At 38.3% G+C, this 14,528-nt stretch overlaps 1 protein-coding gene across 1 annotated transcript; it reads left to right on the top strand.

Moving 5' to 3' along the window:
- The first annotated feature begins 1,003 nt into the window (after positions 1-1,003).
- LOC149071495 (fatty acyl-CoA reductase 1-like) lies at positions 1,004-1,800 on the top strand. The gene is made up of 3 exons (XM_089247986.1): positions 1,004-1,117; positions 1,268-1,504; positions 1,653-1,800. The coding sequence occupies exons 1-3, from the start codon at positions 1,041-1,043 to the stop codon at positions 1,798-1,800; spliced, it is 462 nt and encodes a 153-aa protein (XP_089104112.1). The 5' UTR covers positions 1,004-1,040.
- The last annotated feature ends 12,728 nt before the right edge of the window (positions 1,801-14,528 follow it).

Below are 14,528 nucleotides of genomic sequence, written 5' to 3'. Positions count from 1 at the left end.
AATCAGGTTACAAGTGGATCAATAAAACAGTCTAGGAAAGGTCTAGGAACGATGATATGGTCTTGATTGTTTTCCATGTAGTTAATTAATTTATTGATCTTTTGATAGAATTCTTGATTCCTAAAAAGATGCGATTTCTACTGATGTGCATTGAAAGATGGAGAAAAGACGTGGTAGGCTTTTGTAAGAGAACATGACGTGGCGTAATGTAATACTGTGCCTTCCTCACAGAACCTACATTTATCCGTCCTTCGGTGGAATCCAGCCAAATAAGAATGAAATGGACCGCGTTCTCTGAGAAGAAGAGAAACATTTCTCTGGTCCATCTCCTTAATTTGGCTTTGACTGTAGGAGCGAGAGAGAAGATTTTACGTCTTGTTTTTCCTCTCATTAGACCACCTGTGATGCTATTTGACTCAAAAAATATCGATCAATATTTTTTGAGTTATTTTACGCTTTTATCGGAACTGTTAAAAGTAAAAAGTTTCAATACAGTGTGTAAAAATCGTATCTTGTGACGAAGGTGACTGGTGAAAATAGCAAAATAATAACAACGATTCCATCAGAAACTTTTAATGAGACTAATTATTTTATGAATTGACATATTCAAAACAATTATGGACGCCCGCGGGCGGATTTTTTTTCTATTGATTATTCCTCGAGTAATATTTTCATACCGATTTATACATGTTTGAAATGAAGATTTTTCATTTCCTTGCGACTGAAATTGATTTTCATTGCGCTGAAATGAAAAACAAACCTATACTTTACGTTCTTACAAGAAATATTTGAACTTTGACTTTGAACTTAAGAAAAAAAAACACAATAGAAAACGAAGCAGTAGGAAGAAATTTATTTCGCAGATGGGGTCGACTGGTATTTCGTGGGCGGGGGGGGGGGGATCAGAGAAAGACAACAATGTTAACAATGTTACTTTGAGCAATGAATATTACTTGTATTATTTGCTCGATCCACTCACGTTGTATTTGTTTTTACAGATAACGCGAGGATTGTTTCGAGTATTTTATGGCGATCCTAACATGATTGCGGATGTTATTCCTGCTGACACCGTCGCAAATACGATGTTGACAGCGGCCTGGTATCTTTATGCCAAAAAGTGAGTTACGTCAAGAATTCGGTCAAATGATGCCATTATATGTATGTATCGAAATAAGGTAACCAAAATCTGCAAATTGAACTTATTTTCTGACGTTGCATCTGGATTCCAAAGGAATTACTAAAACAAAACTCCTCTAATTTTTTTAAGGCCGAAAAAACCATTTGTGGTTAACAACATCTTATCAGAGAGTTCATTAACCGCTAGAGAATCGCTGTGCTTCTTGGCTAAACTCGGCAAGAATTACCCACCTCCGAATCTTTACCAGGAGCCTTACTTGCTGTTCAGGGAAACCTACTGGACGTACTTGCCGAGTGCTCTGATAAACCACTACTTGCCGGCTATCTTCATGGACGTCGCACGAATCTTTCAAGGAAAAAAGCCAAAGCTTGTTGTTGTTGTTTTTTATGAATATCAAATATTCTTCTACGTATGTGTAATAGAACTTTTACGAACTTTTAACCGGTCGCCCTGCATATACCTGTGTGCGCGTGTAATAGTTCTGGGTTAATAAAAATATTTTCTTTTCTCTTAGATTAGTAAAGACGTACTTGATGTACGATTTGGGTCTCTATTACTCAGATTTCATTTTCCATGCTCATGATATGGGAAAGTTCCCGTATGACAATTATGTAATGCTGATGGATTCTCAGAACAAGAAAGATAGAGAAGTGAGTATATGATTGCGACGGTGTTACCAAATGTGCAGGGCGGTTGTAAATAAACTGACCACTACTCAGACGTATGTAGCGCTCATTCTGATGGAGGTATTTTGATGCGACTTGGTATACATATTGACCACGGGGGAAAAGAAAGATTCAGGGAAAAATATAGTTCAATTTATATGATCACCTGGTGAAAAAGTGTCACTTTTCATCGCAGTTATCTCTCACTCTCCTATGGTCCAAGTAACGTATATAGCGAGTGCAATGAAATACGTCCACCACAGTAGGCGCTACAAAGGTATGAATAGTGTCAATACAATTAAGCTGAGTTGGTAAAGCACCTCCAAGAGATAGAAGGCCTCTGCGCTGTTTGCCATAAACGTCATTCAGACTACTTAGCAAGTTTGCCACATTTTGAAACACAGCATCCTATTTCGTTTCTTCTTATTTTGGCGTAGAATCTTCTCCATCGGCTCACAAATACCGCATAGTGATTGGATGTGGGACATAGAAATCACCAATTCTGAACCCGATCATTTCTTTTCCTCACAAAGATGATACTGGCACAAGCGGGGAATTTGAATTTTTCCCCCCTGAATATTCGGAGGGAAAATAGACTACTCACTGACGTCACAAGATGAGTGCGGAGGCCTTCTATCTCTAGAAGGTGCTGGTTGGTATCAGTTCAAATTATACTGACACTGCTCCGATCTATGTAGCGCCGTTGCGGTGGACGTATTTCATTGAAACTTGGTATATACGTTACTTGGACCAAAAGATAACTGCGATAAAAAGCGCCGCTTTTTTACCTGGTGGTCAAAAATCGAACTATTTTTTTTATTTTAAATCTCTCTTCTTCCTCCTCATGGCACATATATCCTAATATGTGCCTTATGAACTAAAGCCGTACGAGTCCCAGGCTTTTAGTTCCAATTTGAGTAATTTCATGCATTGCCGCGCGTACGATTCGCCACTATTATTATACCCTCTGCGCATTTTTGAAGTGAAACTTCTATAGCGACTTAAGAGTCGAAAGGGACATAAGAGGTAGGGTGACCTTACGTCTCGTATTTCCCGGGACAGTCCCGGTTTTCTTCCTTTTTCTGACCGTCCCGACTTTTTGGCAAAAGCGTCCCGATTTTTCCCGTTTTTTACATGACGCTTATTTGGATTTTTATTCTTTATTGAAGTCAAAGATTGAAATTATTTTTAAACTCATAAGTTATATTATGATAATTACAACTATAGTAAGAACATTAATCACCCATATTTGACTCGTTGAACGTTTTATTACGTATAATTCATTTCAATCCACTGTAATTTGAAGCAATGCTTCGTTTACCGCCATTGCGATTTTTCCGTAATTTCAGCAACATTTGGCAACTTTGTGCACTTTTGGCGTTGTTCTTGGCGATAATTAGTGATGTCGCGTATTTTCCCATATTTGGGGAATCCCAATTTCCCGTATTTCTCTCGAGGAAATATGGTCAGCCTAATAAGAGGGGGAAATTTATGAGGGAAAGAAAACCGTTACAAAAAGTGAAACGCTTTCTTTTCCCCTCAAAACCCATTCCGTAGATTAACTGATTGTGTGACGATGTTCCGAGAAGCATATCACCAAACATGGCCCCCCGCTCTGTCCGTTGCGGGATATCAGCGGATTTTCCGAGAAGCAGATGTGGTTTGGACGGTTTGTGTTGGACAAAGACAGTTTATTACCTTTCTATACATACCACTCCGTGACGCCGCTCCCGCTTGGCCACACGAAAGTATATTTCGCACGCGAATGCAAATTTTGGGACTTTACAGTGCCAGCTCCTAATTGGCTGCGCTGTCATAACGCTGTACATCCAGATTACTTCATTTTTTTTCTTTTTCTTTTTACTCTTCCCACTATACTACATCCCTTCAGTTCCGATAAAAATCCCCCCCCCCCCCCCGATTTAAAACCAGTCACGGTTATCGCCAGAAATGTTTTAGAGAACAAATCTGCCACAGATGGGATGCACTATGTTACTATTACGGTGAGGTGAGTGAGTGATCATTTATGTGATCAAGTGAGAAGTAGTATGAATGGCCAAGTGAGTGAACGTAGGAGTGTCCAAGTGAGAGCCCAAGTGAGTAATGTATGAGTGATCATACGGAGTAACCGTATGAGAGTGGTCAAGTTAACTGGACATTTCACCCCTGAAATTTCGCATGCAGTGACCGTATGAGTGACACAATTTGGAATTTGAGAAGATCCAACAATTGGTCTATATTTAATAATGATTTGTAATTACATTTCCAGATGTTTCCAATTGATTTGAGGAAACATAAGAGCTCTGATGTAATAAAGCTTTCACCGCTAGGAGCTCCGTATTACGATTGGTCAAAGGACCGCCGAACACCGAAAGAACGCACCGAGATTGCGCGCAGGTAAACAAATTCACTTTTGATTTCATTTTGGTAATTTCATTTAACTCATGTTCATGTTTCTTGTACGGCATGTTCTTGAGATTTGCCGCAGGCATGTGGAGGGAAACGCAGCTGTAATACGGGTTGTGAAATATGTGAATGTAAATTTCCATACGAGGTATAGTTTTGAAGTGGAGTTTTACCAGCAATTATTTTTCATTTACATTGTGTGGCAACTTTGCGCATGCGTGGCGGCTTCTGGGAGCCGATCTCCCCGTTAAAAAAAAGTCACGCCACAAAGAGCAATGGTCCTACAACGGTACAAATATTCGCTACACTCATAGTTCGAAATATAAATGACAGCTCGCAGCACTATAACAAGCATTACAGAGAGACTAACTTCACGTTAGGTTCACAAACGCATACGCGTGGCCCAGGTCTTTACCTCTTCATTGAGACAGAGCGACGGGGCCATGGGTAGGAGGAGGAGGAGGAGGATGTGCCTTCTGCAATTCATTGCACATAGAAAAAAAAGACAAAATTTTTAATCATTTCGTGCCATGGGCCACTACAAATTTCACTAAACCACCCTCGTAAATATTCATTTGAGGTTCTTTTGAACAAAGTTACAGGCATGAGCAGGGCCGCCACTATATGTATGGTCACCCGTGGGCCAGTGCGCATTTTGGCACCCGACTTGTAATGTTGAAGGAGAGGTCTGATAATAAAATTTGCGCCCCCTTTGGTCCAGCGTCCGAGGCACGAAACCCACCTGCTCCCCCCCCCCCCCTAGTTGCGGCCCTGGGAATGAGGGGAAAATGTTTTAGTATAAGACCGTGTGGGTATGTTCGACCCGGAATCGACGGAAATTCAGATTTAATGAGACAGAACACCCCAGAATTGATGAAAAAATTCCATAATCAAATCAGTTGAAGCTCACACAGGCACATGGTATCGTTCATTTTTTCACACACTTCTATTATCATCGGGGGTTATCCAAATCTCTCATCCCCTAAGGGCGGCTGTGCATGCGCAAGATTACGATTGCGCGCTTTTTTAAAAACGTGTCTCTAAATATACAGGGTGATTATAAAAAAACTATCCCGACATATGGGCCCCTAACTATCATACCATTCACAGAAACTGAATGAAATTTTGGCATAAGGTATTTTGATATATGCGCTCAAGAATGGTATGGAAAACAACAGTGTCACTCTAACAGTTACGGTTACAGTGAGAAAAATTTCGAAAATATCAAATGGCAACACCAAGTTTTTTGTATTGGAATGTGATCTCCATTGTGAAAAACCCTAAATAGCGTGCGAACGGCAACTGTAGCATGAAAATCACCGGCGGTAGATAGGCTAAAAGTGAGGACAACCAATAAGGACGGAGAAGCAGCATAAAATAAAGCATTTTATTGTGTTTTCCACATGACCTTGTGGAGGACTAATCAGGCTGGGATCTAAGCCGAAGAAACGGTGTGACGAATGAAACGAACATTAATGCTCTGGTGCACGGCCTTTTTACTTTTTCCTTGCCTAGCTCCGGAGATTTTCGTGTTACAGGTGCCATTCCAACGCTATTTAGTGTTTTTCAGTATGGAGATCGCATTCCAATACAAAAAACTTGGTGTTGCCATTTGATATTTTCGAAATTTTCTCACCGTAACTGTTCGAGTGACACTGTCGTTTTCCATATCATTCTTGAGCACATACCTCAAAATACCTTATGCCAAAATTTCATTCAGTTTCTGTGAATGGTATGATAGTTAGGGGCCCATATGTCGGGATAGTTTTTTTATAATCACCCCGTATATTAAAGAATTACACCCACGTGAATAAGACTTTGTTTCTAATGTTACTTCTTCTTTGTTTTTAATGGGTTGTTTTTACAGGACTCATCTCATTACGACAAGTATCAAGTGGATATCCGCAACATTCTTCATGGTTCTCATTGGGATCTTGATATCAGATATTCTCACTTTCATTCTTTGAGTTTGTTATATTTGATTTCTTTATCCTTTTTTTGTTTAATGAAAAGCGGAAAGGTTTTTCAAAAAATAAAGAAAAGTCTCTGTTATAAAACCGGATGATTCTCATAAATTTATGATACAGAAGAAACACCGTTTTATTCATTGTTTCCAGCATTCGATTTTGGTTGTGAATTTATTTCCGTGTGACGTGATCAAGAAAATAAATGGCTATGAACACATTCGTATTTTTTCTTTTCAGTTTTTCCTAATGAAAAAAATGAATTTGTAAACTTTTGAAAGTTTTTTTTTTGTCGGATTTAATTAAAGGTGATTTTTGTGCACTCTCTCTCGCCGTATGCAGCAGTGGTGTCTTGACGGGTGGGTTCCGGTGCCTGGGGGAACCCCCCCCCCTAGGTCCAACCGGGCTTTCTAATTGTTGAAGACATTCATTTGCGCGCTAATATTATTTCGTTATTTGGAATTTTCCGTCCTATAATTATTTTATTATTTCTGCAATTTAATTTATTCTTAAATTATTTCTTCCGTTGGCAATGAATTTTCATTAATTCTGAAATTATTTCTTTCATTGGCAATGAATTCTCATTAATTCTAAAATTATTTTTTTCATTGTCAATGAATTTTCATTAATTATGAAATTATTTTTTTCATTGGCAATGAATTTTCATTAATTCTAAAATTATTTTTTTGATTGGTAATGAATTTTCATTAATTCTGAAATTATGTTTTTCATTGACAATGAATTTTCATTAATTCTAAAATTATTTTTTTCATTGTCAATGATTTTTCATTAATTATGAAATTATTTCTTTCATTGACAATGAATTTTCATTAATTCTAAAATTATTTTTTTCATTGACAAATTTTCGTTAATTCTGAAATTATTTCTTTCATTGGCAATGAATTCTCATTAATTCTAAAATTATTTTTTTCACCGACAATGAATTTCATTAATTCTAAAATTATTTTTTTCATTGACAATAAATCTTCATTAATTCTAAAATTATTTTTTTCATTGGCAATGAATTTTCATTAATTCTGAAATTATGTTTTTCATTGACAATGAATTTTCATTAATTCTAAAATTATTTTTTTCATTGGCAATGAATTTTCATTAATTCTAAAATTATTTTTTTCATTGGCAATGAATTTTCATTAATTCTGAAATTATGTTTTTCATTGACAATGAATTTTCATTAATTCTAAAATTATTTTTTTATTGATAAATTTTCATTAATTCTGAAATTATTTCTTTCATTGGCAATGAATTCTCATTAATTATAAAATTATTTCTTTTATATGCTTATATAAAATTGCCATATAATCTAAAATTCTTTCTTCATCAACGATTTCTTTTAAATACTGAAAATTTTTTTCATTAACTTTGCATTTTTTAAAATTATGAAATTATTTCTTTCACTGGCGCTGAATTTTTATTGCAAAATCATTTCTTCAATTCATTCTGAATCTCCATCAAATATGAATTCGTTTTATGAATTTACTTGAAATTTCCATTTAATCTTAAATTATTTCTTCTATTAACGCTGAATTCTCATCATTCCTAAAATTACTCCATTAATTAATTATAAACCTAATTTTAAACTAATTCTAAGTTTTTATTGAATCTGAAATTATTTCTAAATTATTCTGACTTTTCTTTAAGTATGAATTATATCATAAATTTAACTCAAATTCTCCGTCATCTTGGAAATTGGGTCGGAAACTATTCCTCTAATTAATTCTAATTTCCTTTTCATTGAATTTGAAATTATTTTTGAAATTAATTTTCAATTTTGATCAAATCTGAAATTATTTTTCATTAACCTTAAATTTCCATAAAATCTGAAATTATTTTTCATTAACCTTAAATTTCCATAAAATCTGAAATTATTTTTTTCACAATGTGCAAATCATCATGTAATTATTCCTTTTTCACTCACAACTTTTATTTTTTTCTCATTAATTCTTAAATTATTTTTTTCAAAAATTCTGATTTCTTTGTGCTGCCATCTGTAAATAAGAAATGGAAACTTCGTAAACAAGTAAAAAAAAAAAAGTCGAGATACAGTCGAATCCCGTTATAACGAACTACAAGAGACCGAAGAAATCACTTCGTTATAACGAATGGAAAAAAAAAAAATAATTCGTTGTAGCAAAAGGCAAATAATCCGTAATTTTTTTTTTTTTTGCACAAGTATTGCGGAAGCCGAGGAAACAACGAATTCCTCTAAACAAGCAGTTTCCCAACGTAGGCGTTAACGCCCCCTGGGGGACGATGGAATGTTCCATGGGGGCGGTAGAAGCTACGGATATAGCATAGGATCCTATGGGTTAGATTGCTTTGGGGGGCGATGGGAGAAAAAAAATTTCCGAAGAAGGGGGCGATGGGACAAAAAAAGGTTGGGAAACTATGCTCTATATAGCAGTGATTCCCAACGTGGGCGTTAACGCCCCCTGGGTTATAAAGCAATCCCAGGTTTTTGCCCTATTTCTATGTAAATTTATGTCGGGGATTAGAAAAGTGTTCGTTAAAACGAGATTTTCGCTATAACGGTATTCGTTAAAACGGGATTCGACTGTATACTATTTTTTCCGAATTTTGATGCGGAATTGACCGTATGCTCTGTGAATTCATCAAGTCGGTCACGTTGATACAAGCGTCAATGGCAAAAACATCAAAGCACTCTTCATTTCCAAAGCAAAATATAACCAAGTGTTAGGGTTTTGGCAGTGCATATATAAAAAAATATATATATATATATACACAACTAAATGCATTTGTAATATACAGAAAAGCCAATAAGAAGTTACGAGTGCCGTGAGGGCATAAAGGGGGTCTTTCAAGTATTACGTAAGCAAATTTTTAGCCATTTTTCACCCCCTCCCCTTGTCAGCAAAATTTCGTCATCAGCTCTGCCCCTCTGAATCCAACTCATATTTTCATAAAGGGTGGTTGATGACGTAAGCATTATCCAAACGACCCCTCCCCCCTTGTCATTAAAAGTCAGCAAATCGGAACCCCCCCCCCCCCCCCGACGCGCCTCATCGATGATGACGTAATACTTGAACGGCCCCAAAAGTTGAGAAGAAAATCTCTTAATACGATTAAATATTTTTACATTCCAACCGAAAAACCACAACCATAATAAAATTATCGATTACAATTCAATAATAAAATGAAACCTCGTAATGAGATTCCTTATAACCGCTCTAATCGGTGTTTTTATGGAGTTAATTTCCCGGAATTGCAAAAGAAATTAGCATGGCATAATATTGCTAATTATTCCGCGATGGTATAACTATATAATTAAACTAATCAATATCGTTAATTTCCTCAAATGAGTAAAAATTGAATTATTCAGTTACAATTAGGATAGTCGTCGGAGAGCTTTGAGATCAAGCGGGGGGTTGCCGTGAAGATATTTAACATTCCCAAGGGTGTGGTTAGCATGAGAGATATGGAAATTGTCAGCCACAGAAAATGGATATATAATTTTGATTTACTGTTTATAGGATCGTGATTAGTTTTTGAAACGTTTTTCTAAGCGCCCCCCCCCGAATCTGCATTGCACGAAAATGCAGTTTCAAAAATACCTTTCAGACAGCCATATTAACAAACGTTACACTGCTTCCGGTGAGGAGAGAAATTTCACGTCCCGTGATTGGTCGCAGAGTCAGGAAGGAAAGAAGGCATTACATCATTTTTGGTGATGTGATTGGCGAAGTCACTTCTAAGCTTTTCTTATTGACTCATCAGCTTTTTTTTTTTATTACTCATTGAGAGGTTGGTGCGCTGACACCCCCCCCCCCTTCCTCGATGGGGGTCACTCCCTGCGGTAGCAATTCTTTTCTGTGGTCATGTCACCGTGTTTGTTGTAACCCGGTGTCAGGAAAGTTTTCTATCAAGGACGAACCGGGTATCGAACTCGCGCGACATCTCTAAACATAATAAATTATAATTATTAGTTAGAGATGCAGAATCGTGGTGTAGACAGGTGATGTTATCTAACTTACGAATGAGGCTTTTTGAATAGAAGTCATAATCATCATCAGCATCACATTGAGGAACAAACACAGGATGATCCCCATAGAAATCAATGTTAAAATTGCCGATTTCACCGTAGAAATGCGGGAATTTGGTGTGGTTTTCCGCCACATGAATTGAGAACAATCTCAGGGCCGTCATTTCAACTTTTTCCAGGGGGAGGAGGGCAAAGCTAATGTACCCAATGTATGTATGTGTATATATATATATACCCTTTTTAGTGTATTTCAAAAAGCCAGAACCCCCCCCCCCCCCATAAATGACGGGCCTGAACACAATCAATTGAACACAAATTAAATTGCATTCTAGATTTTGGAAGCATTGAATTCGCTTAGCTATAGGCGGATATAGACTTGGAAGTCTGGGGGAGGGGGGCACGATGATGATGATGATGTCAATTCATATATACAAGGCCGTCTTGAGAGTTCATGGGCCTCTGGTCCAAGTGATCTTTCTGAGGCCCTACCAGGCAAATTCTCGGAAATTTCAACCAGATCTCATTGCTGTGAGGCCCCCGGGCCTTGCCCGAGTGGGCCCATGCCTTAAAACGGCACTGCATATATACATTAGATCAGTCGACTCCACCTTTGACGCCCCCCCCCCTTCCGTATATCCGCCCATATACTAAACCCAGAAATATGGAATAATTAACAGGACCTACTTTTTTGAGTTGGATATTCAGGTGTGCTGTTTGCCGTTAAGTAAAAACCCAACAGATGGCAGCACGGATGGTGGCAGAACGAAAAAGGTCTTTCTGGGAGGACAAAAATATATCTGTGGACACCACTAATCTACTAACACTGATACAAGTTCGTCTTCGACCTTTGAGTTCGCCACGTGCCATCGACACCGTCGCATTTCTCGTTCTTTGTAAATATGTTTAATGAATAATAATATTCACATTTCCGCACAGGTCTCGCTCCAAATGCAATTGGATTTCAAATTTCTTCTCAAGTACGAAAATGAAAATTAATGTGTCCGTACTGTCTCATAATATGAAGCTGCATCAACCATATAGTTTAGGACGTTTTGAAATTAATTATGAGCCCATAAATTACATTGAAGAAATTCCGCAACTTTAATCCAGCATTTTTTGGAGCAGAAACAGGCAGATCAATAACTTGAAACATCTTGCGACCATCAAAAAGAAAAAAAGGATTCATTTCTACATTTGTTTTAGATTTGTTTCTTTCATGAGTCACGCAGGGAGTCGCCATATTTGTTACCTTGTCTACGGTTTGTATGTCCCTCCCTCAAGAAAGGCGGAAATATCACGTGATCCAAAAAGCCTCATTAAAAGTTAGGGAGGCAGTAGGTGATTTTTTGGTGCTGCCAACTTGCTCAAATTTTAGGCAGGTAGGCCTTTTCGATACTGAAATCGATGCAGCATGCAACTTGACGCGGATTGGTTAAAAAAAATTTGAAATTCAGGTTTTTAACCAATCTGCGTGGAGTTGCATGCCGCATCGACTGCCGTATCGCAACAGTTAATAATAGCGATAATTAAACTCTGGAAAAACAAATGCCAAAACTAATGGAGGAAAAACTTCGGTACTAATAAAAATTCAGAATTAAAGAAAATAATTCCTTAATTAATGAAAGAAATAATTGATGACGTAACTGATGTAAATAACGTTAATACTAAACAATATTTCAAACGAGAATTGGGGAATGAGTATCGAAGACGCAACTAGATATTTTGTCAGCTGGGGCAAGCACGCATTATGGCACCCCGTGTAATGTAGAATGAGCAGTTGAATAGCGAGTTCTGGTCCAGCACCGGGGGCCCCAGAACAACATGCTTCTCCCCCTCCCAGTTGCAGCCCTGGTTTTTGCAAATCTACAAAAATATAACCATTCTTACATGGAAAAAACATTTTCCCCCTTCAAATGTCTCCCACAAAAAAACCCCAAGAATGAAGAAGTAGAGGTTTACGCCACGGTAGCCATTTACTGAATCTAACGCGATATATTTGTGCGAAGAAATGTCGGAAATAAGAAAAGAGAAACCCCATAACACATGTTAGCTGAAGAAGTTTGTTCAATCTTGACGACGGACGGACGGACGTTCTTCCATCGCGAAGAAAAATATTTGTCCACATACAAGGAAAGGCATTGTTTTGCTATTTCTCAAGGAACAAAGTTCTAAAACTCTTTCTCCTTATTTTTCCTTCTTCTTTTCCTGAATCTGGAGAGAGAAATAGGAATTTTATTCCATTCATATAATACACACACACACACATTCCTGATGAATAGCCCCGAAAGAACAGCTGCCGCCGATTGCCAAAGTTTTCCCTTTTTCCATAAATGCAATCGAACGTTGTAAGCGTTGAAGGATATGCTTCTTCCTTTGTTATACACTAGTAAGAATACAGCTGTATATCTAGAGCAAGGGTTCTTTACCTATGGGTCTCGACACAAACTTGGGTCGCATGGGTTTCCAAAACGATGAATCGTTCAAATCCATTGAGCCAAGGGCTCTTGAGCTATGGGTCCCAACGCAAACTCGATTCACGGGGCTTCCGAGATGGGTCGTACGAATCCACGTATAGACAGGGGTTCTTTGAGATATGGTATACAGATAAACCGTTTTACCCGCATTTAACACTGTTTTTTCCTCCAACTTTCCTCCGTTTTTCGAATTCGAATATCTCATTGAATATTGCTTTTAGAAATGCCGAATTTTTTTAGTTGGCATCAAGAGAGACACCTCAACAACTCTGTAAGTGGGTTTTTGGGCGTACGGGGAATGTATAGAGATTATTATTTTTATTCTAATAACTATGCAGCCCCTTGCAAAGTGAATAACCTATTCTGGTACTACACGTTATTTGAATACCTTTTCTTATTGGAAGTGTGCCTCTAGGATCAACGGTACGCCAGTAAAATGTCATACGCCCTGCACCCTTTGTTTAGATTTCGCGTGAACATTGCCAAAGTCTGTTTCCCGACCTGTTGCTACCGTCGATAACGGGCACCGCAATTTAAACTGGTGCCTTCCTTTTTTCGTCGGTATCGATTCCGATGTCTGTTGCGAAACCATTGGATTTCCGACTGAGCGTTTTGTCGCCCGTGAATGGAACAAACAGTCGTTGCGAATCCAGAATATTCATTATTCTCAGTGTCTTTTGTAATCCCCACACACACACACACACAATAGAGTTTCATTTCCCCACTGTTCGGTCGCGTGCAACCAAAATCTGTACTGATTTTAATCCACCAACGTCCTACGCCGGTGTCGCGAGCAGATGTCGTATCCAATTACCGACGGGGACGACATCGTGTTTAACCGCACGCAGTAAAATATTTTGAATATTCATGACGCTGCGAGACTTACTATATCATTGTTAACGATGACTAGTTATCGTAAGGAGAAATATTACGAGAGACTATCCAGATATTATTTGAGCAAAGGAATCAGTTCCCCTGACCGGAATCCCATAAAGTATGGCAAGAACTTTCCGGAGGGTGTCTCTAGACTAAAGGCCGAACACATAGCGAGGCGACCACGAGGTACGGGAGTGCATAATGGGGACTAGCGACGAAAACAATTGTATTGTTTTGTTCTAAAACTCACAACTCTCTCAAGCAGCGAGACAAAGAAGAGAAAGAGGCCACTCAACGAGATGCATGACTTGAACAATCCGGTTTATTTTCACCTCGATCTGCTGATTGGTCCGTTTCTCCCTTTTTTCTTTCCCTCCTCTGCGGAGGAATCACCATCATCAGACCCTTAACATTTCAGAACTCCCCCGGCCATTTTCTTCATCCTCCTCCTCATCTTTTACTATGCGCGGACGTCTCTTCCTCCACCACTATATATGAAGTTTTTCCTTCCTAGTCGAAATTGTCATACCGCTGACCACTTCGCTCCCATATAACGCAGTCTAAGGGCCATTCAAGTATTACGTAAGCAGATTTTCAGCCATTTTTGACCCCCTCCCCCTTGTCAGCAAAACACTGACCCTCCCCTCCTGTCAACAAAATTTCGTCAGCAGCTTAGAATGTTTCATATCTTCAAAGAGGGGTGATTGATGACGTAAGCAACCTTCAACCCCCCCCCCCCCTTGTCATCAAAAGTCAACACAAATCTGAACCCCCCCCCCCCCCCTTCGATGCTGACGTAATACTTGAATGACCCTTAAGTCCCTAAGTAGATATCGGTACTGGTGCGGTGAGACACTCGAAATTCTGCTCTTATTCAAAAGATTCGAGTGTAAAATACATACCGTATATACTCGTGTATAAGCCGAGTTTTTTTGTGGAAAAATTCGTTTCTCGAAGGAAGGGGGAGGGATTGGCTTATACTCG

This window comes from Pholcus phalangioides, unplaced genomic scaffold (genome assembly GCF_987345545.1).
Source record: "Pholcus phalangioides strain wild (caught in Gottingen) unplaced genomic scaffold, Ppha-v1.0 ptg000018l_1, whole genome shotgun sequence".
Classification (NCBI taxonomy): Eukaryota; Metazoa; Arthropoda; class Arachnida; order Araneae; family Pholcidae; genus Pholcus; species Pholcus phalangioides.
Note: the sequence above shows the minus strand (reverse complement) of the source record. Positions and strands in the feature narration are given on the sequence as shown.

Excerpts from the sequence above, each read along its gene's own strand:
- LOC149071495 (XM_089247986.1), top strand. The coding sequence starts at position 1,041 with ATGATTGCGGATGTTATTCCTGCTGACACCGTCGCAAATACGATGTTG. Across the intron at positions 1,118-1,267 it reads TGGTATCTTTATGCCAAAAA|GCCGAAAAAACCATTTGTGG; the intron begins GTGAGTTACGTC and ends AATTTTTTTAAG. Across the intron at positions 1,505-1,652 it reads TTTCAAGGAAAAAAGCCAAA|ATTAGTAAAGACGTACTTGA; the intron begins GCTTGTTGTTGT and ends CTTTTCTCTTAG.